The 19280-nt window shown below is 38.6% G+C and overlaps 1 protein-coding gene across 5 annotated transcripts in view; it reads right to left on the reverse strand.

Moving 5' to 3' along the window:
• The window catches only part of PPIP5K2 (diphosphoinositol pentakisphosphate kinase 2), a 117485-nt gene that overhangs the window by 14856 nt on the left and 83349 nt on the right, over window positions 1-19280 (reverse strand). For 2 of the 5 annotated variants that reach the window (XM_060235631.1, XM_060235632.1), the window contains exons 26-32: window positions 12315-12488; window positions 11008-11077; window positions 6752-6871; window positions 5890-5952; window positions 3672-3731; window positions 1611-1760; window positions 435-563 (exon numbers count right to left, since the gene is read on the reverse strand). In XM_060235631.1, the coding sequence (XP_060091614.1) occupies window positions 435-563; window positions 1611-1760; window positions 3672-3731; window positions 5890-5952; window positions 6752-6871; window positions 11008-11077; window positions 12315-12488 (766 nt within the window). Of the gene's footprint in view, window positions 1-434; window positions 564-1610; window positions 1761-3671; window positions 3732-5889; window positions 5953-6751; window positions 6872-11007; window positions 11078-11154; window positions 11388-12314; window positions 12489-19280 lie in introns of those variants that run through there. The other 3 variants (XM_060235633.1, XM_060235634.1, XM_060235635.1) reach the window with 3 other exon arrangements.

Genomic DNA, 19280 nt, shown 5'->3' on the forward strand with positions numbered 1-19280 from the left:
TTTCCCCTGGTGGAAGGACTATCAAGACCTTCCAGAACTCTCTCCCCACATAGACCTGTCTGTCCCCTTCTACTGTCATGTTTATGCTTTGTCTTGCAGTGATCCTTCCTTCCTGCTCTGTTTGTACTGTTGTAATTATGTACATTTGATTGTATTGTATGCATATTTATTTTAGGTGTTTTACTGATGTGTTTTTGTTGGATATTAATGATTTTTAAGATATGTTTTTATTATGTATGTTTTTAGTCTATTTTATATCTTGGTGGTTCTGAGAAGGGTACAAAAGCAGAGTATAAGTTTTGAAAATAAATACATTAATTAAAACATACCCTAATATTGTACCACAAATCTCCCAAGGCACCCCTTGCTCTGTTAATTTTATTAATCATGCTAGGAACTGTGGATTGAAATTGTGTTTCTCAAACATTACTTACTTGAGGAAGGTGCCTCCACAGTTTGCCGATCCATAAATACTTCAAGTGGTGTTGGCTGAATTTTAGTAGGTGTGTACGTATTTAAAGAACTTTTTCTTCCTGATACAGCATTCACATATGGTGGAAAAGCTAAAAAGATAAAACACTTTTTAAACAAAGTTGTTTTTTCCTTTGTCACGTATCTTTACATTATTATTTTAAAAAGAATCACAGATTATATAGTATGCTAATACAGGCAATATTACTTTATTGATACCAGTATTATCATTTGTTTTAAGAATGTGTGCACACTATAAAGTACAAATGATAGCAAGAAGAAAAAGATGATATTGGATTTATATCCCACCCTTCACACTGAATCTCAGAGTGGCTTACAATCTCCTTTACCCTCATCCCCCACAACAGACACCCTTTGAGGTAGGTGGGGCTGAGAGAGCTCTCACAAAAGTTGCCCTTTCAAGACAGCTGATTCAAGGCCATTCTAGCAGCTGCAAGTGGAGGAGTGGGGAATCAAACCCAGTTCTCCTAGATAAGAGTCTGCATACTTAACCTTTACACCAAACTGGCTGACTGTATTCTGCCCCAATATTACTATTTATCAACATAAATCTTATGATTGCTGTTAATGTTACTTTAGAATGGATTAAAAATACCCATTTCAAGAAACCCATTTATAAGCCTAAAAGTTATGTCACTAGACTGAAGTTGGTATTCATGCACATGGCAAACATTAACCTTCAGTCACAGAACTGACAAAAAAATCAAAAAGCCAATGTTCCAAATGAAACAACAGACTGATATGGTTATAGGTGTCATTATGCTCAAGGCCTAATAATCTGCTTTAGATACATAGAAGAGTTTTGTACACAACAGAGGTTTCATCATCCCCTTCCTATCCCTAACTGCATCTGAAGATTTTCTGTGTTTAAAATAGAACTTGGCAGCCCAGAGATGTGCAACCAACAAATGTTCAGTTGCATTTTCTTTACATAAAGTATAACTGAGAAGGCAGTGGCAGTGTGGGTATGTTGTAATATGTTTGTTCATGGAAAACAAGGAGATACTTATTTGATTAAATTTGAGACTATTTACCAACCAGAAAATACTTCTATTAATGGATTGCCTATGCTTAGCAGTTTTTTGCAGGATGAAAAGCAGAAAATATGAAGTAATTACAAAAGGAAACTGTGGATATCTGTGGAAGATTGTCACATGAAGCAGAAGTGGCAATGGAAGCTAGGAAGTCATCCACTTGCTTTAATGATAAGGAGTTATGGAGAGTTTCTAGAGGGCAGATAGAAGGCACCATGGAATACAATTCAAAGCCTGAAAAAGAAAAAAGAAAAACACAACACAGATTTCTAACATAAAAAGAAGCAAGTAGGTTATCATACTGACAAGGCAACAAGCACAACAGCCAGCATCCAAAAAGACCAGTGCGTGTTAGCTATTCTTCATGCATTGGGGCTCTACTGCTATCAATTTCTGCTTTTAACTCCTTGTACCGTGTCCAAGGCAGCTCCAAAGGGTAGCTTGACTTTCTGGAGAGGGTTTTTTTTTGTTGCGGGGGAGGCTAGGATAAAAAGAGCTGCAATGAGAATAAGATATTCACAAACAGCTCTTTGGATCCCATCCAACATAAATTCTGGGCATAAACACATCTAATCATATCACAGAACTTGAATTACTGCTTCAGATATTAAAGCAATATAGTACTGGACAAAAAGGTGTTAACCTTTATTGTATGCTAAGCTCAAGATTTTGTATAGATGCAATACAAACACATGCATATTGAAATAAGTCTGAGGATGCAATCTATTATTTACACATACCTCACATACATAGCCCTACTGATCCATTGTACTGTTTCTTATAATACTTTTCAGTTTACAAGACAGATTTGGGAAATCATTCTAGTTAAATGCTCAGTATTTCCCAAGGGTATTTGCACAGCCATCAGAGGTTACTTTCCCTGCTGAAAAGGAGTCTGACCATGGAACATATTAAACTTCAGTCTTCATAGAAGAAAACAAGGCAACCCTCTTCTCACATCACCCAAATTTAGGACTATTATGTCTCCTTTACATTACTTCCAACTTTATTATACCAGTTACCATAAAGTCACAGATAAATATGAAGTCCAGAGTTAATACAATTTAAGTACAGGCATACTGATATTTCATAACCAGTCATGCCTTCTTTCATTACCACTATAGAAAAAGCAGATCATATTGGCTTAATGAAGCATTGCTGTGAACTAATTTTGACAAGCTCCCAACACAACTGTGTCCACATACAGCATCAATATTATAATTCTCAATACCAATTTTATTTAAATTGCGATTTTCTATCTTTATTTCAGTGAAAGAGTCATTAATAAATCTTAATATTTTCAGTTCAAGGTACATTAAAAATCAATAAACAACAAACTCTCATAATATCTGTCCTCAAAGATTCCAACACCTCTTTCATTTAGAATTACTTTTCTTATCTCGAATTTATAAAGGAAGAATCCCAGACGTTTCATATAAACAAGCAATTTTGCTACGTAACATTTCTGTACCACGTATAATTACAGCAGCTAAGCTTCTGTGTGTGATTTCAATTAATGCATTTAATGCACTGACATAAAATACTACACATGCAGGCAAGCGCAAACCCTTTCTTTGCATTACAGTAAATTCCACAACAACTTCAGCTTTCCCTGACTGAAGAAAAATTCACATTTATATGAATATCTATACAATTCCAAGAAGGAATTTAGTGGGACAATAGAAGGTTATTTTTTTTAAATGAAAGCACTTGAGTCTATGTTAATACTGAGGCATCAATACCTTAGAAGAATGTTCTATACAGATCCTTAAAAGGTAGCATGTTTAATATTTCTGCTTGTTTCTTCTAGCTCTGCCTATTCAGGCTACAAGAACCAACTAGCCACTTATGCACACAATCCACCTTTTAGCATTTTCCTTATGGAATTATCAAGCATTAGAATAACACTCTGAGGCAACATTTGCTAACAGACCATTTCCAAGGGACTGACAGTGAAAACTGTACTGGCACATTCATTTATGTAAGAAAAGACACTATCCCTTTTAATATTTAAGCTTCTATAGTAATGAACTGACTCTATAGTAAAATTTCAGTTTCCTTCAAAATGCAAGACAATGAAAGGGTTAGCGCAGCAACTTATAAAGCGACCCTGCCGTCTTACATTTGAAAGCTATAAAGACATACCACTGGAGCCTAGATATCCCTCAGAGGAAACCGACCAGCACCTATAGAGGTCTGGATGTTCTGTACAGAGGCCCAGAAAATAAGGTAGAACACTGTCAGAAGATAACTTGTTTCATCATGTTGCTTGAACTCAAGATGAAGGGAAGGGGGAGACTGAAATGGGTTAAAGGTTGTATCATCAATTCAAAGTTATGGAAGTCATACAAATGGGTGAAGAAGAGACAATATGCCACCAATCACTGTTTTCAGACCATGCCGTGCCCACCCCCGCCCCCCATCTCAGGAAGTAAAATTCAGGCTTCAGAGTAACATATACCATGCAGTAAATTGTGCAAGATGTGAGGAAATATTAAATGGGTCAGTGAAACCTGTATTAACACTATAGATTAAGGAGTGCTGAACACTTGAAAATTAAATTGCAATGTGCTCATCTGGGTACTGAAGATATGGAAGTAATTTTCCTGCTTAAATACACATTTAACATTTTTCTGCCTAAATTCAACTTTTAATTATTTAGTGTCACTAAACTTGACATTTTCTCTTTTTGATAATAATTTCAGATTAAATGCCCAGAGTTTTCTCAGGATTACTAGTGCAATCCTTTTTAAACATCACAATTAGGGCCCAAGCTAGTGCTTTCTGGTCAGATCTTGGAAGACAAGCAGGATTGGCCCCAGTTAGTACTTGGATGGGGGACCACATGGGAGTCCAGTGTTGCTACACAGAGACAGGCATATCACCTCTATTAATCTCTTGCCTTGCAAACTCTATGGGGTTGCAATATGTCAGTTGTAACTTGATGGCACTTTCCATCAGGGGTCATTTTGTAGGGGGAAAAAGGTGCAGGAGTTCAGTAGTAGATCTCATTTGCATATGCCCTGGGATCAGTGTTCAGTAGGGAAAGAACTCCCCACTGCATGCAGACCTTGGCTGGAGGTTCAGGAGCTGTGCTCCTCTGAGCTCCTGCTGAATTCAAGCCCTGCTTTCCATCAACACTGCAATCCTTTCAAATATCATAACTATGAATTAGTGCAGTGATATTTATAACTTATTTTTCACAACCAAAGCAAACCTGTATATTTATTGTGATCTTGCAGCAAGTGTTGGAGAACATAGAAACAGATATTCAGTTTCAGTAAGACATCATATTATCTTACTACTGTTACTGAATTATATCATAAAACTATTGAATAATTACAGGGGAAAAAACTGGTGAAAGTTTTTATTTTCCCACCCACAATAGTCAGTTTAACTTCTGTAATGCTATAACCAGTTCATTGACAAAACCTGTAAAAAACCTTTTATATATGAGGGAAGAAAGAGACTTCTTAGACTGATTTTACCAGCAGAATAAAGTAGTTAATGCTCAGCCATAGACTTCAAGAGGAAAATGCAATGAAAGATAACTCTGATTAACCAGAGTAAAAGTACTGGTATAAAGAAAAAAAAATTAAAATATCCGGAACACTGAACAAACTGTATAAAATGCAATAATAATAATAATAATATAATGTCCCATGGTCAAGGTGGCAACTGATAGAAAGAGAAGTGAGCTCTTCAATCATGTTTTATTTTTAAAGTCCAGTAATGCTTCAAGAAAGATAGTTGGTTGTCATTTATAATGAATTTATGAGTTCAAAAAGGGTTTGTTCACAGCACTTAGCTATGAAAGACAAAAGAAATCTCCATGTCCAGAGACAAAATATGTCTGAGCCCTAGATCCAGGGGGAAAACAACAGGAGACTCTAGTTCCCTATAGATTATGTGCTGGCGACTTCTGGAAACAAAATGTTGGAATGTACAGAACTTGGGTCTGATTTAGCAACACAGTTCTTATGTTGAATTCTAAAGGTCCAGGACAAAGATATCCACTAAAGCACAAAGGAGAAAAATATTAAACTGCAGAGAAAGAACTAAGATTTAAGGTCAGAAAAGATTTAAATACTAGATAATCCTTATCAACTGAGTTTTTACAAAGAATTAATTTAATTTTTTACCCACCCCCACACTGGATGAGTGAATTTTTAAACATAAGATAAGCAAATTAAAAGGAGAAAAGAGATTTAAACTATCCATATCTCTAATAATCAAATATCGAAGTATGTGATTGGCTGGAATTAGGAAGGATGGTGGTGAATAATACTGTACATCTTGTGGTTTGGAAGGGATGAAGTAAGGGAGCATTGTTTGTTTGTTTTAAAATAAAAGCAAAACATACCATTGGTTGGGTGTCGAGCAAATGAGATAGAAAACCTTTTAACAGCAGAACCACGTGTGGTGTCTGAGAAAGAGAAAAACAGGTACCTGAAATTCAAAACAGCTACCAAAAGAGGGACATTTCAAGAAAGGACAGAAAAAATGAAGTGGTTAGAATTAAGTGACACACAGAAGGAATTGGGAGAAGGGCATAAGCCAAACAGGTTTAAAAGTAGAAAAACTTTGCTTTTTGATACTATTAGATGTTTAATGGAGTGTATGGAAGAAGAAAACATGGTTGAGTTTATGATTTGTTATACAAAATTATACATGGTTAGAGTTTAATACCATGAAAGAGACATAACAAGAAAAAATACATTTTTTTACCCTCAAGAGTGTTATCAAACATAGTATATATGTCCAAAACACTGGAAATACAGTACTGATATTTCTACTCTGATAATTAACCTAGCATATTAAAACTATGAAAAAAAATCTGTTTCTCTATATAGTTTTTTACTAATAAGGACTAATGATTTTTCTGAAAACATGCAAGAAATATTTTCAGTGTTTCAAAAAATGCTCATGAAATTATTTAGGTTTAAACTCTAAATTGTATATTTCCTAAAATGGCAGAATTTAATATATTTTGACCCATTTAACCCTTATATTTAGAAGATGAAATACATTATTAGATGGGAGGAACAAAAAAATCTGTGCCATTAATTCAATCAAATTTTCAGAAAGAAAGAATAAAACTTTTTATACATAATACTAGAGAATAATAGGATTCTGTTTAAACAACAGGCCTAAAGCTTTGCCTTCAAAGTTCTGATGTGCACGTATGGGTGTGTGTATGTGCATGTGCGGAAGTGTGCACATACCATCTATGCAGCCAGAAGAAGTCACCTTTATACGATGGATACGAGCATAATCCTGTAGGTTAGGTGCACTTGAAGAACCCCCGAGCACAGTGGTGCTAAACAGGCCCGGACAGTGAGACCCTGATAGGAGTTAGAGAAAATACATACAGCAACCAGGTGTTCTTCCATTCATATTGGGGATGCATGCAGCATGCAAGCATATAGCTCTTACCACACAAAAGGCAGTTTCTGGCAGTGCCTTGGATATGTTCACAATATGCTTTTAATGTCATACTTGCATTTTCAGGATATAACTACAATAATTTATTGCACTATATATCACAATTTCCTTTACTAATTACATATGGAGAGAAAGTCAGACTTCAATGAAGAGAGTTCATATCATTTCCTGTTGCAGGTATAGTAAAGAAAAATGCTACATTGGAGAAATATGAAATAAAAAGGGTTAAGGAAGGGAGTAATATAATGTTAAAGATTTCAGAACCTGCAAATGGACATATTAAAATGAATATGGAATTCTACAAATCGTAGCAGGCACAATCCATGGGGAACTTCTCCAATGTAAACCCCACTGGAATTCTGAATGACACAGATTTCTTGCATGAGTTCTACTTGAAACTTATGCATTTTCCACTAAATAAATAAATAATCTGTCTGTCTATCTATCTCTCTCTCTCTGCTCATACAGCTATTGCATGAAACAGAAATTATAATAAAATTTAAACAGAAAAGGCCTTACTTAATGTTATTTCCCTAGTATTTAATTATTGCTATTATAAATTTTGCCATCAAAAGGGTGAAAAAGTCATTTGTGTCTGATAGTAGCCATGTCACCTGGGCTCTCATATTAAGCAATTTCATATTTTTAGGTAAAGGGGTGATTACGTTATCCCTCAACTCGTATAGAGGGCACTCTATAATTATATGCTTGATGGTTTCTATTTTGTCACATGAACATCTAAGTTCTATATGTAGAGTACTTTATTATAGCTACTCTCCAAAACTGTTGAGGGAAGGGGTGCTTAGTACTTATTTTTATTGATACTAAACATACATTGATTTCACTTTACTAGAGAATTAACAAGTCTGGAAGACAGCCAGCATGGCATAATTCTTATGGCACTGGATTAGGATCCGGATACCAGGTTTGAGTCCCTATTTTGCTCTGGAAGCTTGCTGGGTAACCTTGGGCCAGACATACACTCTTGACCTAATCTAACAGAAGTGTTGTGATAATAAAATAGAGAGGAGAATGTAAGATGCTTTGTGTCCCCACTGGGGAGAAAGGTAGAGTATAAATGAGTTAATAAAATAAACAGGGATTTTTTTTTGTTAGCAAAATTATAACTAATGCCATTTTTAAAAATTGTTCCAGTTATTTTAAAGTGAAATTCACCTTAAAAGTTATGGAGATATTATTCAACCCAAGGATATACCTTTCTATAGAATCATTTATCTAGTTTTGGAAACTAAGATTTTTTTAAATACACAAGAACATGTTATTGATACTTTTATATATGTAACATTGTGCTAAAATTATAGTTTACAGTTAGAAGTTCTCAGTCTCTCAGTTCAGTTTATTATTAGTCATTGACCAGAACATTTTAGTCATCTAGAACAACCTTAAAAGTACCTTATAAAAAGTCCCATAAAGAATCTGCATGTTAAAATTTGATGACTTGAGGGTTATAACAATAAAAAAATTAAAAGATTATTATTTAACCCTTTAAACCATTTTTAAAAGTCATTTTAAAATGCTGTTAAAAGATTTAGTTTGGCCTATTTGCCTCACTTTTTGCGTTCTCTATAAACCTGGGAACAGAACCTAGCCACCTGTCTTGTTTGGTGGTTCCTATCTGACAGAAGATAATTTAATTTGAGTTTATTTGATCTGCCAGGGAACCTTTCCAACAGCGGGCTGATAATTTTCCTTTGGCTCGCCATATGAAAAGAACAATTAATATATATATATGCTCCAGAGAATCTATTTCACGCTGGGATCAGGAACAGAGCCTAAGTGCATAGGGAGTCCCTTTATACCTCCCATCTACTGCCACAGATGGCAGGGACATGCTCCTAGCGAAAGTAAAGGCCCTTCTAGTGTTGTGAGATTCAAGAAAGTATAGGTAGGAGGAGCAACTATGTATCTACTGTTTGTTGAAGAGAAATAGTCTGGGGAACTGAGAATATCTGTTTGTCTTTCTATAATCTAGCACTCTCTGCTTGATACATGATTTTGCCTGGTCTATGCCAAGGTTTAGAAGGGCTTGGGGGGAAAAACCCAACTTCCTAATGGCTGTTTGCACTGCTTGGAGCCAATTGCATTGAAATTGGTTGTGCAAGATAAGAAGGAACAGCCCTTTAGGATTTGTTACCAGTGACCCATTTATATATAGAAAGAACATAAATTCTAGTCTCTACTCGAGTCATTCCTGTTTCCAAGCAGACCCAAGTACACACTTGGGTACTTGGAATACGTTTCCAATGCATAATCTGGATTTAGGGGGGCATTAAAAGCCTGGCAGTAAGTTTGAAGGTTCTTTACTGTTAGAACTGCCTTCACCTCTAGGTCTAGCTTAAGGGACCATCTCACCCTACAGCCTTGGTGTTCCAGTGGTATAATATTAATAGGGTATGTGGAGTGGAGTGACTCCATAGCTAGGTGAACTTCAAGATGGAGTAGGAAATGGTTGCCTTCAGGATATGGGAGAATTTGAAATTTTTCCAGAGAACACAGCAGCACTTTATCTACCAGCATATAGTCAACTGTGCTGGTTCTTGTCCCAGCCAGAAAGGTGAATTTGCCCGTCTATCTCCCTTGGTGGAACCATTTAATATAAACATTCCTAGGCTGAGCATTCATTTTGCTAAGAAGGCTCCAGCTAGTCTTGTCTTTAAAGCAGCGTGTTTGAAGAGGAGGTTCAATGGCCTCATCAAATCTATCCAAACAGATCTTGCATTTGGCAGCCAAAGTGGAATTGTCAGATTCCAATCAGGCATTTAGGTCACCTGCCACTAGAACTTTAGCCCTAGGATGGTCCATAATAAGGGACCCAATATATTGTTCCAACCACTGCCAATTGTTTTCTACCTCTGCTTTTTGGGTTTTAGGTGGAAGGTAGGAGTTTATGATTAGAAGGCTACAGTGAGAAGTTTGAGAAACAGGCTACCTTAAGTACAGCTTCTTTTATGCAATGTAATACTGACATAAAGTTCATATTAATGATGTTTGTACAAAGAGAGATAACTACTATGCTTGCCTTTTGATCTATTAGCCTTTCATCTCTTATTTGTTTTCCAATATGGATTCAAAATTTCTGTCATTACCACTAATGACTCAATGGTAAAAAACATTACTAGCACAATGTGATGAATCAAAGCCAATACAAATGCATGCCTAAAATGTGGCAAAAGCTTTAGAATCTAAGTAATGCCTTTAACTTATGCACACAAATAATTAATTTTCATCAACCATGACGTGACATATCACAGAGAACAAGATTATGTAAAAACTAAAGAATATTAGAAAAAAATCAAACTTTAGTAATCAAAAGCACCTGATGTATGGATTTTGCTAGAAAAAAATTACACGTGAAAATATTAAAAGGCTATTTCTAGTAAAGGAATAAATAATTTGATATAGAAACTTCTAACGCACACAACACTGAATATAGTGTATCTATTTTCTTCAATATGCATGGAAGAGTTATCCAGAATGAGACTGTATGCATTTAAAGGCACAAAATACCGGTGGCTAAATTATTGAATGCAACATTACACATTGAATATAAACTAATATCAATACTACAGGGCTAACTGAGAATCAAATGTGATGCCTGCTATAATGAAACAGATACCAAGCCTGTACACTGAAAGCTGTTGTAGATGGAATTTGAGGTAGTGCAAAGAATTCTATTCTGTTTTTAAAACTGAAGTTCTCATAAGAGATCTAACACTGAGAAAAATAAATGTTTGGATTCTCAGAAGTACCTTTTCAAGTGTTTCTACTCCACAGAAAAGCAACCCCTCCCATAAAGTATACTAAAACGATCAAGCAAATATAGCTTTGGTCCAAATGAAGAATTCAATGGTACTTGACATCCTGTCTTTAACAATTCAATATCTACGTTGTGTAAACATTTCAGTGATGCATTCTCCAATCACTGCAGATTTTTTTTTTAAAAAAAACATGCTTATTGGCAGAACATTAAGTACTAGGTAGATTTAGTTTATATTTTTAGAAAATATATACATACCTATGCCACTTGTCTTTTGCTCCACAATTGTTCTAGGTGTTCGATAGTGACTGTTACTTTCTGGTGGGACCTGAGCATAGGAAACAGATAAATAAGGACAAAAAAAGACCATTGGGCTTGAAGAATCCATGAAGCTCGAAACAGCCTGTTCAAGACAGACAGGTATTAATAAGCCATATGATGTGTTAGTAGAAATACAAAAATAATATGGAGGATCATGCAATACTGCTGAAATGAATTCACTTCACTCGTGAGGTCCTTGCAACGAGGGGGTACAAAGCAGGCATTCGTGACCAAAACAGGACAGACACCAAGAAAGATATGAAAACACAGACAACTGTGTCATTTCAGTTTACCAAATGAACACTCCTAAACTGCGCCTGTATTGGAAGGGAGAAAAAAAAGGAAACACAGACAGACTGATGAGGTCACTGTACAGTCTCTGATCCATGCAAAGGCTCTATCAAGGATAATGTCTGATGTTGACAGTATATAGAAACTCTTTTTCTCTGTCTAAGGTCTTTATAGCTCCAGGAGGAAATTGAAATAATTAGTGCTTGGAAAAAGAAGTCCTTGGAAAAAGGGTCATTTTAAACAGGACACCATCCACTGTTTAACATAAATAATATAAGTATATTAATTTAATATTGTAATTCCTACTTTACAGTATATGCTAAGTTACCAATTCCCCTATACTCAAATACTTCAGAATATCATGCATTACAATGGATGAAGTACTGTCTTTGAAAAAGAAGGGGGCTGGAGAAGAAAACCTCCCATTACAGGAACTGAGAAAATAATTATTAGTAATAGGGTTTTTCTAACCATACAGTTAATATCAGGCCACTTAAAATATGATCTATAGTAATCCAACTGGCCAACAGCGAAACCAATCTCCCAACAAAGAATTTCAATAATGGCATTCTGTATTATTTTAATGTACCTACCACCAATTTATGCAATGCTGGTTTTGGTCTTTAGGGGAAAAAAGTCTTAAAGGACAACTAAGCCAAAGCTGATGTCCATTTTATTTGGGAACTAACTACATTACAGTGCTGAAAAGAAACCAATTCAAAGTTCTATCATCTAATGCACTGAGTAAAATAGTGTGGGAAAAAAACCATGCACTTGCTTCCCCCCCTCCCAACATTCTTGGAAGTGACCAATATTTTTTAAAATAATATTTTGCTGACTGGTGAAATAATTTACTTCAAATAAAATCCAGAACAAGGGATTAGATGTCCTTAAAGACAGTTGGTTCTTGCTCAGAATGCATAGCAATGTTTAATGAAGTAAAGTTTAAAAACCTGTTGCCATGAGCCAAAAATACTGGATGTGAAAGCCAGTGATTTAGGGGAGACAGGGGAAGAAGTGATTTGTTCCCCTGATCTGCGTCTTCGACGCCCAGTACCCACACCACTGGTGTAATGCAGCCAGGTACCAATACACTCTGGGCTAGACACACTCAGGGGGCTCTCTTCCTGGAAGTGAGAAAGGGGGCAAAAAAACAGCAAAGCATGCAACGTTAGATTCATAGCCAAATGATAAGAAAATAAAATACAGTTTTGTTTGCACCCTTTTCCAAATACCTCCACCATTATACAGTAATGTTTCCCATTAATTAAGTCACATGGCACAAGAAACAGCAACTATGAAGCTACAGTTTTCACCAAAGATAAGTAACACCAATGGCAAGGTAATGGCATGACTTTGAAAACTACTCAAGGGATATTATGTACATATGACTTAATAGGTTTTATGTCTACCCTCTGCTTAATCATCATTGTTCTCTCCTAATGCTTTATTCGATAAAGCAGGGTTGGCCAACGGTAGTTCTCCAGATGTTTTTTGCCTACAACTCCCATCAGCCCCAGCCATTGGCCATGCTTGCTGGGGCTGATGGGAATTGTAGGTAAAAAACAACTGGAGAGCTACCGTTGGCCACCCCTGCTATAAAAGGATAAACCAAAAATCAGCTATAGGCTAGACCAACAATACTGCCATAATCCATGTATGAGTCTCAACTGACCATATGTAAATCATTACACTGCCTTAAAGCACTGATGGCTATCTGGCACCAAGATGGAAAAGATGTTAAAGAACAAGATTGGGTGGAAAACAGGCTTGGATTTTGATGTTATTTTATTTTTGTTCACCTGCAGTCCAAAAAGAAGAAAGCTAATTTCATATTGGATTTAATCTGCAAATTAAAACTAGCTTCGCTTTTAAAATGCCATTTTATAAAAGAAGAAAACATGACTATCAGTGACTCTTGAAATGAATAAAAAGGGGTTAAAATTAAACTATGTTTTCTAGATCTTCCCATTTTCAAATTTTAGACGGATAAGTTTAGTATAATAAGGAGGAGCTTTGGACTTTCTATGAATAATTCTTCTCATCAAGAAGTGAGCCAAGACTGAACACATTAGTGCCCAATATCCCCTGCTGTGTGGATATTGTTTCAGGACACAGTTAATTCAGAAAAAGGAGAAAAAACCTGTAATGTGTCCCCCTCAACACTACATGAAGATAAAAGATCAGAAGGAGAAAAGCAGCAAGTTGCTCAGCCCAACATATACTTGATTGGATGAGATGAACAAAGCACTGATCTCTGTAGTGCAGTGAAACACTTTGGGTGGATCAGAATACTCCAACCAAAGATAAGAAAGATCATTCATAAACTCAGCTTTCTTTTTCCATTATTGATGGAAGGTATCCTGCAAAATGGGACACTCAAGCAGTAAGTGTATGCATCAATCTGTTATGTGACATGAAAGAGGAGATAAGATGCCCAGAGACTCACAAAACTTTTTCAGCAGAGCCCCACAACAGAGTGCTCTGAAAGTTAAAGCATTTCTCCTGGAACACCAGTAATCCCAGACAGAGGCATTAGGTATTGTGTCTCATAAACCAGAAAGAAGCAGGCCTGAATTCAATTTTCCTGCCCAAAGAAGCAGGATGGAATGAAACAAACCAGGAATCTGAACATCTTAGCCATCCACCTGAGATAGACCTGCCCCCCCTTACACAGCATGAAAAACTGAGGTTTTGCTCAGTTTTTCCAATTAAAAATGTTTGAAGATACTGAAAAATAAACTCTCATTCTGGAAACATATAAAATATTTTCATCTTTTTTTTCTTAAATGTACATAACGTTGGCCGCTATTAAAATGCTACAATGTATTTAATAACACATAATTAAACCTTTTGCTGTTTACCACATTAACCTTTCTCTACCTCATCCTGTGTCTTATTAGTTTTAAGCAGATTATTGCAAGCACAGGTGGCGACCCACAAGAAACTTATGAGGAGGCATTCCCCCATCTTTGCTTCCTTCCCTCTCCTCCATCTTCCCCCCTTTATTTCTCTCCCCCAGTAATCCCCCTTCTTTTTCTTTCCAACCCTCCACCAAGCCAATCCCTTCTTCTTTGTTTTTCTCTCTGCCCTCCCAAGCTAATTCCTTCTTTCACTATCCCCCAAGCCAATATCAGTATCTTTCCCTCCCCCCCCCCCAAGCCAATCCCCCTTCTTTCTCCCCCGCCCTTTCTCCTACAGTTGAGCCTGGCAGTGGTGGCAGTGCCCAGGATCTGCTCCAAGCCTGGAGCAGCTCCCAGTGGTGGCCAGGTCTGGAGCAGTTTCTGGTGTCTGTCACAGCTGGGTCCAGAGCCTCTCCTGGTGTTCCCTGCTGTGGTAGCCAGGCCCAGCGCAGCTCCCAGTGTTCCCTGCTGCTGTGGCTGGGCCTAGAGCCCCTTCTGGCATTCTCTGCCACTGTGATTTGGCTCAGAGCAGCTCCCCATGTTCCCTCCTCTTGCAGCTGGGCCTGTACTGTTCCACAGCAGCAGCCTGACCCTCAATGGTAAGGTGTGTTGTCTGTGCATGCACCCATTTTATTTTTTTTTGGGGGGGATGTAAACCCCCCAGTGCATTTTTTTTAAGTTTTCAGATTTTTCTGCAAACTTAGGGGGTCATCCAAGTTTATGCTATATCAGTTTTATGCTAAATCACAAATAATGCATTTAATGTTGTTAAATCTATAAAATTAATTTTGGTTTGATAGGAAAGTAAATGCTACATATATTGCAATTTCCCCCAAATTTCCATGTTCCTAGGGGCGAAAATAGAAATGTTTTTCACCTGTAGCTTCACAACTTCTGGAAATTTTACATCTCCAGTCCCACAGCCCTTACCACCAGTGTTTCTATTAAACTGTGCTACCATTCTCTGGCACATTATTTTTTATTCCCTAGCAATGTTCCTTGTAAACTGCAGTCTTGTGAGCAAAAAAAATTACTTTGTGAGCTATTGGCATTAAAGTTGTGAGCTACTGGCATTAAAGTTGTGAGCTACTGCATAAATTATTGTACTCTGGGGTCATCCTTCTTGAGCTAAGACAAAAATGTGTGAGCTGGAGGCTAAAAATCTGTGAGCTAGCTCATACTAACTCCGCTTAGAGGGAACATTGGTCCCTAGCACGTGGATCTTCGGCTCAGCAAAGGGAGCACCCAGCTTGGTTGCTGGCCACGTGCATGATGGCCCACTGCCTTGCATGTCCCTGGGTGGCAGCTGGCTTCCCTTCCAGTGGCTGAGGCCAAGCAACTGGAGTGTCTCCTCACTGAGAGTTGTCCAGCTCCCCTTTCATACTGGGTCACCAGGAGAAAGGCATGGCTTAGCAGGAACACTGTGCCAGAGCCCTCGCCTACCCACTACACTCCCTGCAAGGCATTGACCTTGGCAAGTAGGATGGTACCCTTGCTTGGCCCTGGAGGTCTTGCCTCCCATCCCGGCTTCTCCCTTCCTCTTTTTGGATGCTTTGCCCAGCCTCTTTCACTCCTCACTGCCTGCCTCCTCCTCTTCCTCATCTGGCTCTGCAAGCAGTGGCAGCTATTGAGGTTGCTTGGCCAGCACCATGTACCATCACCAACCAGCAAACAGGCAAATCCTGGGGCTATGGCTTTGTAAGTGCAGAATGGGGAGGGCTGAAGGACTGCTTTCAAGGTAGGGAAGGCTGCAGTTGAAGGTGAAAGCATCCAGCCACTGGATTTTGGACACCATCTTAATTAATCCAGGGAAGCTACCGAACCTGTTGGGGTTCCTGATTGTCAGTCATATGTGGTTAGAAACTTAAATTCTAGATAATCCTGCATTGACAGGATTAAAAAGGGACACTGTTCACACAGCATGTCGTGCTTGAAAAACCCAACAACAAAGGACCCCCCTTTCCTACCCCTCATTTCTTCCACTTTGCCCCCATTTCAGTGATCTTTGATTCCTTTAGCACAACTTCACTGTTCTCTTGATGTGTGGCATAAAAAAGGCTCTTCTGAAGGTGCTCATGATCAGGTAGATATGGAGGGGATGTTTTGTGGCCACACACATGTGTATGTAAACAAGTGTCAGTGGACTGGCTGCCTGCTTTTGAGTCAAACAAGTGGGACAGCTGAATTCACTGAAGCCTTTCCAGAAGGATCTCCAGAGACCACGTGCATTTCTGTGGGTACTGCTTACTGAAACTGCAAGCTTGGGGTCCAAGAGCCATCTCATATTTATAGCCCTACAAGATTTTGCAGTTGAGACCAGAGCAGCTTTAAGTGAAGGGGGGGGGGGGGAGTGCTGTATTCAAGTCACAAAGAGAGTTGCATAATACTAGTAAATAGCTGCAATAGCTTTAATAAACAAGTAGAGATCTAGCCAACTGCGAAATGTTGTGTAGTTCTGTGGCTCCAGACATACGGTCCCATTGCCTCTATGTTGCAGGGTGCAAGGCCTGTGTTCCCAGAAATAGCACAACATATATCTAAGGGGATCTCTTGGTTCTTAAGAGTGTGCACCCCCATCCCATAAAGTTTTGTGATTCTGGGGACTGTCCTTTAGAATTTTGTCCTTGCAAGCAATCAGCTTTGCAGTTTTGTAATGGTGAAGGGGAGCTATATAGGAAATACAATGGGACAGCCCCCTCTCCACAGTGTAAAATAATTTTCTAGAGGGATCTATAACTCCCCTTCCTAATGCAGCCATTATTATAAAGGATTAAATAGGCATTTCAAAAGCGCAAAACCTTTCTTTGGAAAAGTGTGTATGTGTATAACAGTGGGATGCTCTGTCCTGTGTGAATGACCTTGCTGCTATTATTTTAAAGGCAATCTAAAATGGTTTGAACATCCCTTTCTTCCAATTACAATATTTAAGAGAAAGCCACTGGACGCTGATAAAATCCCCCCCCCCCCCGCTTGCTCCCTGGCTAATTTGAAATGGTGCTTCTGCTGCTAATAAAGTGTGGTTTAACTGCTCCTGGCAGTGTGAGGAAGATATAGGCAAAAACTGGAACTGAACAGAGGATCTGTGGGTATGCTATGTGCTAAGGGGCGTGAGAGGAGAAATATCCCATTCCTAGTGGGGAGTTCTTAAAGCCCAAGTTTGTGTTTTTCCAGCCAATGCAACATAAAGTGTGGGATGTGAATATTGCCTGGATTAGGTAATGAGTAAGTTTGTTGAGACTTTGCAAGTATATATTCCACTGGATATGTGTGCAGTGATGTAAGGTTGCATTCATTTGCAGAGTAGGGCTAGAAGAGGTAACTAAACTGCAGTAATATGGGGTGTGTGTGAAGCTGAGGGACTGAAGATAGGGGTGATTGTGTGTGGTAGAAGGCATTGGGGTGAACACCACTACATGAGTTTTGTTTTATGTTTGAGAAGACATTTACAATACCCCTGATTTACACAAAGGAGTTAAACAAAATCAGAAACAACTTAATGATGGGGATGGGAAGAATAATTTCATTCATCATAATATTTGTTTTCATCATGCAGCACACTTGTTAAGAGAATGTTCTGTGAACCAGAACTGACCAATTTCAAATCTTATCTGAGCCATGAACTCATACTGGATGACCTCAGCCAACCCATTATTGCTAGCCTCTACCCCTCCCACCTCTAATAAAGGGATAACTCTACTGGCCTGTTTTATAAGGTTGTCATAAGAAAGACAGGTTGCTTACCTGTAACTGTAGATCTTAGAGTGGTCATCTGTGCATTCACACTCATGGAACTAAGCGCTTGCGCCAATCCCCAAATTGGTACCTAAAAAGCCTGGGATTTTTTTGTGCTCGGCACCAGTGGGCATGAGCAGGTGTCCCAGTACGCATGCTCACCGGAGCCAGCATGAGGATCCCGCCAGTTCCTTCCTGACTGCTGGAAGCCCCTACCATCAGGAGACCGTCAGTAGTGGGGAAGGCAGGCGGGTAGTGTGAATGCACAGATGACCACTCGAAGATCTACAGTTACAGGTAAGCAACCTGTCTATCTTCTTCGTGGTCTCTTGTGCTTCACACTCATGGGAGATTAGCAAGCAAGACATACCTGGAGGCAGGAAGACGGTCAACCAGAAGAAACAGCTTGCAGCACCACAGCTCCCAGACGAGTCCTCTGCTGAGCATGCATGTCCAGAGCGTAATGCTTCATGAAAGCTTGCAGAGAGGACCAGGTGATGGCCTTGCACATGTCCATCAAGGAAACACCCTTCAGGAATGCCACCGACGTTGCCATTGCTCTAGTAGAGTGTCCACGAATGGGTCCAGGCAACGGCTTCTTCGCCAGCAAGTAGCACAGTTTAACAATCTCAGTAAGCCACTTCGAAAGCCACTGAGATGAAATTTTTGAACCCAATCTAGGAGCAGCATAGGAAACAAAAAAATACTGGTCCTGACGAAAATTCTTGGAATGACTCAAGTAAAAAAAGTAATGCACGCTTAACATCCAAAGCGTGCCACCAACGTTCCTTTTCCGAGGAAGGTGTAGGATAAAACGTAGGTAACCAAACATCCAACTTTAGGTGACACTGGGAAACCACCTTAGGGAGAAACGAAACATCAGGAGCCAACGACACTCCAGACTGGTGAAAAACTAAGTATGGGTGGTCACAACGCATAGCCATGAGCTCCCCTACATGGCATGCCACCAAAAATGCAGTCTTCCAGGACAGAAGCTGTAGGGAACAGGTTGCCATTGGTTCAAAGGGATGCCGAGTCAACCTATCCAATACTAACGACAAATCCCACAACTGTGGAGGTGATCTAGACGGAGGATGCAATCTGACCAGTCCTTTCATAAATTGCTTCGAATGAGGGTGAGCAAACAGTGAATGCCCCTCAACAGATTCATGGTATGATGATATTTCTGATAAATAAACTTTAATAGAAGAAAAGAAAAGTCCAGCATCCACCAAGAACAACAAAAAATCAAAAATCACCGGTAGGCCCACCCGTTGCGGTGAG

The sequence above is a fragment of the Heteronotia binoei genome, chromosome 4, assembly GCF_032191835.1.
Source record: "Heteronotia binoei isolate CCM8104 ecotype False Entrance Well chromosome 4, APGP_CSIRO_Hbin_v1, whole genome shotgun sequence".
In the NCBI taxonomy this organism is placed as follows: domain Eukaryota; kingdom Metazoa; phylum Chordata; class Lepidosauria; order Squamata; family Gekkonidae; genus Heteronotia; species Heteronotia binoei.